This window comes from Aphidius gifuensis, linkage group LG2 (genome assembly GCF_014905175.1).
Source record: "Aphidius gifuensis isolate YNYX2018 linkage group LG2, ASM1490517v1, whole genome shotgun sequence".
NCBI lineage: Eukaryota > Metazoa > Arthropoda > Insecta > Hymenoptera > Braconidae > Aphidius > Aphidius gifuensis.
In genome coordinates this window covers 19,827,105-19,834,999 of record NC_057789.1, presented here as the reverse complement: position 1 = coordinate 19,834,999, position 7,895 = coordinate 19,827,105, and the positions used below count along the sequence as shown (strand labels likewise).

General features: G+C 25.8%; 1 protein-coding gene across 1 annotated transcript; it reads right to left on the bottom strand.

Annotated features, from left to right (window-relative positions):
- Positions 1–5,794: 5,794 nt before the first annotated feature.
- On the bottom strand, positions 5,795–7,426 carry LOC122849276 (chymotrypsin-1-like). Its single transcript, XM_044147952.1, has 5 exons — positions 7,257–7,426; positions 6,805–7,139; positions 6,467–6,715; positions 6,230–6,382; positions 5,795–5,855 (listed from the first exon to the last, which is right to left on the bottom strand). The coding sequence occupies exons 1-4, from the start codon at positions 7,321–7,323 to the stop codon at positions 6,245–6,247; spliced, it is 789 nt and encodes a 262-aa protein (XP_044003887.1). The 5' UTR covers positions 7,324–7,426; the 3' UTR covers positions 5,795–5,855; positions 6,230–6,244.
- Positions 7,427–7,895: the final 469 nt, after the last annotated feature.

Sequence of the window (7,895 nt, the reverse complement as noted above, 5' to 3'; positions counted from 1 at the left end):
CAAATAAAATTGAAAATATGCCTTTCATCTTTTATCAAAAATTATTTTGATAACGGGAAAAAAGGCGTAAATCCTTGGACATACGCCCTTTATCCTTTATCAAAGGTTGTTACGCCTATTTTCCCTTTTTTTTAAGTATTAAAATTAGATGAATAACCCGAAAATTTATAAATTTGCACTTACGCCCTTTTTCCTTTAAAATTGACGTTTCTGGCACTTCATTCTTTAATGCGACAATATAATTGATACCATCGATATTATTACTAATATTATATTGATATTATTGTAAACATAATATTATTGGAGTTATTATTATTTATAATAATATTATTCATATAGAACCATAGTATCAATGAAATAATAATTTCAAAAATATCATCGATAATAATAATATCAATATAATATTAGTAATAATAACACTAATATTATCGATTTATAATAATATCAGTGATATGATTAGTATAAATAATAACATTGACAATAACATTCATATATAAATATTGATAATTATTAGTATTTATATTCAAAATATTATTATTATAGATATTATTATTAATATCAATACTATTGGTAATATTATCAAAATTATTGTTGTTATAATTATCATTTAAATATATTTATAATCATTTTATTGTTATTATAATAATGATTCTTTAAACCCGCGAGATAACTATTGCTTGATACGTTCAAATGAATTTTTTTCGAAAATCAATTATTTAAGTATTAAACTCAGTTGAACTGTTTAATAATATTTAAATAAATAAACAAACAAAAAGTCGCACACGCATACACACATAGCAGCTGACGCTCCGAGTTTATACGCTATATATAGTGCATGTATAATGCTTGCCGGTATAGCAGAGAGTATAGTAGAAAGTATACGGGAGAGTAAACGCGAGAATAAACGCCAGAGTAAACGCCAAAATAAACGCCAGAATATACGCCAGAGTATACGCGAGCGCGTAACGCTAGCAGGGCCTCAAATTTTTTTGCTACCCTCCGTAAAGAAGTTTCACTTCAAAAAAACGAATGAAATTGAATGAGAAATATGATGTTAAAAAAGAGAATATTACAAATATTAATAATAAATAATCAAATATTATTGTTATTCATTAAATATCAAATATTAAATAATATTCATATTTATATTAATATTTATTATTTAATATTAATATTTATTATTTATATGAGAACTGTCAGAAGCCAATCCCCGATCATCAAGTGTCAACGAACTTTGTTGTTTCTTTCTAATTTTTTTTCTTTTTTTATTTTATATTAAAAAATTATATTTTATATTGTATTGTATTGTATTGTATTGTATTGTATTGTATTGTATTGTATTGTATTGTATTGTATTGTATTGTATTGTATTGTATTGTATTGTATTGTATTGTATTGTATTGTATTGTATTGTATTGTATTGTATTGTATTGTATTGTATTGTATTGTATTGTATTGTATTGTATTGTATTGTATTGTATTGTATTGTATTGTATTGTATTGTATTGTATTGTATTGTATTGTATTGTATTGTGATGTATTGTATTGTATTGTATTGTATTGTATTGTATTGTATTGTGATGTATTATGTATTATATTATGTGTATTATATTATATTATGTGTATTATGTGTATTATGTGTATTATATTATATTATGTATGTGTATTATGTGTAATATATTGTATTATGTGTATTATAATGTATTGTATTATATATTATGTGTATTATATTATATTATATTATATTATTATATTATATTATATGTGTATTGTATTATATTATATTATATTTAATTGTATTATATTATATTATATTATATTATATTATGTGTATTATATTGTATATATTATATTATGTGTATTATGTGTATTATATTATATTATGTATATTATGTGTGTGTATTATTATGTGTATTGTGTGTATATGTGTATTATGTATTGTGTTGTATTATTATATATTATGTGTGTATTGTATATTATGTGTATATTATGTGTATTATATTATGTGTGTGTATTGTATGTGTATTATATTATATTATATTATGTGTATTATATTATGTGTGTATTATGTGTATTATGTATTATGTGTATTATATTATATATTATATTATATTATATTATATTATATTATATTATATTATATTATATATTATGTATATTATATTATATTATATGTATTATATTATATTATATTATATTATATTATATTATATTATATTATATTATATTATATTATATTATTATGTGTATTATATTATATTATGTGTATTATGTATGTGTATTGTATTGTATTGTATTGTATTGTATTGTATTGTATTGTATTGTATTGTATTATGTGTATTGTATTATGTGTATTGTATTGTATTATGTGTATTGTATTGTATTGTATTATGTGTATTATGTGTATTATGTGTATATTATGTGTATTATTGTATTATGTGTATTGTATTATGTGTATGTATGTGTGTATTATGTGTGTGTAATGTATGTGTATTATGTGTATTGTATTGTATTGTATTGTATTATGTGTATTGTATTGTATTGTATTGTATTGTATTGTATTGTATTATGTGTATTATGTATTGTATGTGTGTATTGTATTGTATTGTGTATGTGTATTATGTATTGTATTGTATTGTATTGTATTGTATTATATTGTATTGTATTGTATTGTATTGTATTGTATTGTATTGTATTTATGTGTATTGTATTATATTATGTGTATTGTATTATGTGTATTATGTGTATTATGTGTATTATATGTATATATTATATTATGTGTATTATGTGTATTATGTATTATATTATGTGTATTATATTATATTATATTATATTATATTATATTATTATGTGTATTATATTATATTATATTATATTATATTATGTGTATTATATTGTATTATGTGTATTATATTATATTATGTGTATTATATTATATTATGTGTATTATATTATGTGTATTATATTATGTGTATTATATTATATTATGTGTATTATGTATTATATTATGTGTATTATGTGTATTGTTTTGTATTGTATTGTATTGTATTGTATTGTATTGTATTGTATTGTATTGTATTGTATTGTATTGTATTGTATTGTATTGTATTGTATTGTATTGTATTGTATTGTATTGTATTGTATTGTATTGTATTGTATTGTATTGTATTGTATTGTATTGTATTGTATTGTATTGTATTGTATTTACATCAATCGTAATTGAAAAAAATTTGTGTGTGTTAGCAGTACGCGCGAGGGAAGTGAAACTTCTTTCGCAGTTCGTCAAGATATTTGTAACGACTTCAATACTATTGACAATCAATTAATTAATGATATTATTGTAATTAATGATATTATATTATAATACAATACAATACAATACAATTCAATACAATACAATACAATACAATACAATACAATACAATACAATACAATACAATACAATACAATACAATACAATACAATACAATACAATACAATACAATACAATACAATACAATACAATACAATACAATACAATAATTTAGGCTCAAAAAATGCGTCTTCAAAAACTCTATCGCCCGCATAATGGACTTTTTCTGCTACAAGCAATAGTTTTTGAACCAAAAAAAAAAAACCTCAAAATTAAAAAAAAAAAAAAGATCTTTTTTTTTTTTTTCTCAAAAAGTATGCATCATAGAGCAAACATTTTTTGAAAAGCACTAGATCTTTCGAAGGAGCTACTTTTGAGCCTAATACAAAGTCTCTATGATGATAATAACTCCAAATATGGTGGTCCGAAAAAAAATGAAAAACGGCGCCAACAATAACTCGTTAAAAAATCAAAATAGAGATTTCCTTTTTAGGCTTAAAAAATGCGTTTTTGCAAACTCTATCGCCCGCAACATGGACTTTTCCTTCTCTGAACAATAGTTTTTGTAGCAGAAAATAAAAACCTTGAAATTAGAAAAAAAAAAAGATTTATAAAAGATATATAATAAAAGATATATATACGACCAATGGCTGAAAAAAATATGTGACTGACCTGTAAATTTCTTTGGCTACATTAATTGCTCAGAAATCAACAGGTAAAACACACCGATTTCTTAGCCATTCGCCAGCAGTAATAACTTTCAATTGAGCCTAATACAATGTTTCTATCTTCAGTATCCTGAAAGTTATAGCATTTTTAATCAATTTTGAAAAATTAGGCAATAAATAACTCAACGTAGAATTGGATTAAAAACTTCGTAATCGTCTCTTATTTTGCGTCTCAAAAAACTCTATCGCTATAAACTTATCAATAAACATAAAAATTTATTTTTGAATAATTTTATTATCAATAAACCATAAAATTATTTAAAAACCATAATTTTATTATATCTGAAAAATTAAGATAACCATGGCCCTAGCCGGAGTATTGAAAATTTTTAATTTTCAACGGGTAACGCGGGCAACACGCCCCAACAAACGTTACCAGGTCTTTTTTTTATTTGTTTTTCTATTAAAAATATAAAAAATTTCGTCAATTTTTTATAAAATTAATACACACAGAAAACAGAATAAGTTTATAAAATTTTGTATAAATCCCGAGTGGAAATTTAATCCGGATTGGCCGGATCCTGATCTGAGTCGGATCCAGTATGGCTAAGGTAATCCGGATCCGGGTTTACTGACCCTTTCCGGATCCGTTATGGCTAAGGCTAACCTGATTCAGCTTTCCTTACTCTTTCCTGATCCGAATCGGATCCGGATTGCCGGACTTTAATTGGACTTTATTTTTTTTTTCAAAGTTATCTCCGGGTTCAGTCAGGTTTGGCTGAGGCTAACTGGATCCGGCTTTCCTTACTCTTTCCTGATCCGGATCGGATCCGGAATGCCGGACTTTAATTGAAGTTTGTTTTTTTTTTCCAAGTTAACCTCGGCTTGGCTAAGGTAAGCTGGATCCGGTTTCCCTGATTTGAAACGGATCCAACTTAGAATTATTTGAAAAAAAAAAAAATTTCAGAATGTCATTTTATTTTTTGCTAATATTAAATACATTGTTGGATATATATTGTATTAATTATATCAAGTTTTTCTATTGTAATTTTTAAATAACTTTCTACGCTTGTAAAGGACTTTTGATTTCAGCGATTCCATGTACGCCACCGTGGTCAATTAGATAGAGTTGCCGACTTTGAACAGAATAGCCCAGAGATCGATCCCCGCAATTTCCGGAATTTTAGTTTAGTTTAGGTTGAATTGTCCAAGATAGAATTATATTTAATAATGATTGTTAAAAAAAATAATTAAAAAAAGCATATATTTTTTTTTTTGAATCAACATTTTTTTAAAACAAAATTCGGATCTGGTTTAAATATAAATTTGGATCCAGTTTAAGTATACATTCGGATTTAGTTTATGCATAAAATCGGATCTGGTTCAGATGTAAAATCGGGTCCGGTTTGGATGTAAAATCGAATCCGATCTAAATGTAATTTCGGATACATAATTTGGTATCCGATTTAGCCACGGTGTCCTTATTGTAACCGGACCCGGTTTGCCGGATCCGATCCGGAGCGTAGATGGCGTTACATTTTCAGTCCGAATCGGATCAGGCTGGCCGGATCTGATTCGGATATGTGATCAGGTATACCGGATCCGACCTGGATCCGAATCGGACCAAAATTTCCACTCGGGATTTTGCAAGAACTTGTTAAATTTCTTGCAAAATTTTAATAAAATTTTTCCGTTGAGAATTTTATGATCGTTACACAATTTTTATGAAATATTTCCGTGTGTGATTAATTTGAAAAAAAAATTACATATAAAACAATTCATTCCGTCATTAAACGAAAAAAATCTTCCATCCAACTTGTTTAGCTTCTTTTAATCTGAAAAATGTAAATATACTACACATTAGGGAGGTCACCAAGGCAAGGACATAACACAGTTGCAGCTGTCTCCATAGCTGTAATGAAATTAATTAACTCGAAATAATTTGAATATTTGTATAACCGAAAAAATTTTAATTAATTAATTTTATTTTGAAGTTAATATTTGAATCATCAGAATATTATATCAGAATCAGAATATACCTACTAAGGAAAAATATGAATTGTATCATCCATGGTATTTATTCAATGACTCAATTGTGATAATCTGACAATTTTCAATAATTTCAAATCAATTGTTATAAGTCAAACGAATATTGAAATTGATTTATTATTTATTCTTAACAATAACATAATATTATAAACAGTCTTACATGATGAATTAATGATTATATTCTATTACGAATCCAGTCAATGTATGAGTATACTCTTGTGTAAATATCGGGATGACCTTTACCACAATCAATTGACATTGATACAATACCAATGACTTCACCATTCGACATTAAGGGCCCACCACTGTCACCCTAGAATTATTTAAAGATGTATTGCGTTGAAGTAAAGTTAAAGTTGCGTTCAATATATTGAATGAAGAAAATATTTTAACTTACATCACAGAATCCAACGCCACGCTTATAAATTGCACACAAATGTCCAGATATAATTTTATCGTTTATTTCTGATCGACATTGTGCATTTGATATTACTAACATTGGTGCTTTTTTTAGTAATGGCGATGCTTGTCCATATTCACGTTCTGATCCCCAACCAGCAACGAATGCACTTGCACCAATTTCAGCGTCTCTTTGGGGTAGGGAGATTACTTTTTGAGTTGAATCTTCTACAATGTTTTCCATAAGCTATATAAATAAAATCTGTTAGTTGTTTGACACTAAAAAATTTGATTCGTTTCCACTTATTCACTGATTTAGCTATGCATTGAACTTACTGTAATGATGGCGATGTCACAAGCATTTTCTTCCATATCACCTGTGTAACCATCATGGATATCGAGTTTTTTTACCCTATAAATATTTTTCATTTCTGTGGAAATTTTATTCCCAGTACCAACGGTTATTAATTCAACTGGAGTAATTGTTAATTGGCCAGTCTTTTTGTTTTCATTTGTTAAACAATGTGCTGCTGTTAAAATTTTATTTTTGCTTATTATTGCACCTCCACATATATGGGATTTTTTATATTTTATAGAAGCCATTGCTGGAAATTCTGTTATTTCAGCTTCGAATCCACCAGTAATTTTGTTGGGTGGTTTTGCAACAACATCTAAATTTATCAATAATTGTTATTCATTATTTATACATCATAATATTTTTATTAATTTTCTTTTTCGTACTTGGAAGAAAGCTTTTTTTTTTCAGTAAGAAAACAAAAAAAAATTACCTTTGATATTATTGGTGGTGATAGTAAGTATTACAGATACAACAAACAAAGCAGTTTTGAATGCCATGTCGATTAACACTCATAAGAACACTCAATAAGTGATTATTGTAACAAATTCATTCTTATATATACGACAATATTATTATAATATTACAGTACAGCTGTGTTCATTCTGGTGGATATCCGTTTTCGAGCTGATTTGTTATCGTATATTGGAAAAACAATCCAAACATTCGATTATTGTAATTTTTTTTTGTTTTTTTTTTTGTTTTTTCAATTTTGTAAACAAAGTGAATATATTGTATATTTATCATAAGAAAGTCAATATCATCCGCAATGTCGTGTCGTATTATCAATATATTATGCAAATATGTGTTTTTCGAAAAACTCAATTACCACACATTTCGTTGAATAACATCGATAATCATTCAAGAATTTATTGTTACGAAAATTATTAAATTGAATAGTATAATAACTTGAAAAACTATATTAAATTCTTGTTTTTTTTTTTAGTATGAGAATGTCTGAGATTATTGAGAGCAGGCTGTATAACTGTTCTGAAAAAAGCTGGAGGTAATTGAAAATTATTTGGGGCAATAAGCTGTCTGAACCTCTAATTTCCTCGAAGCGGATGCTTAA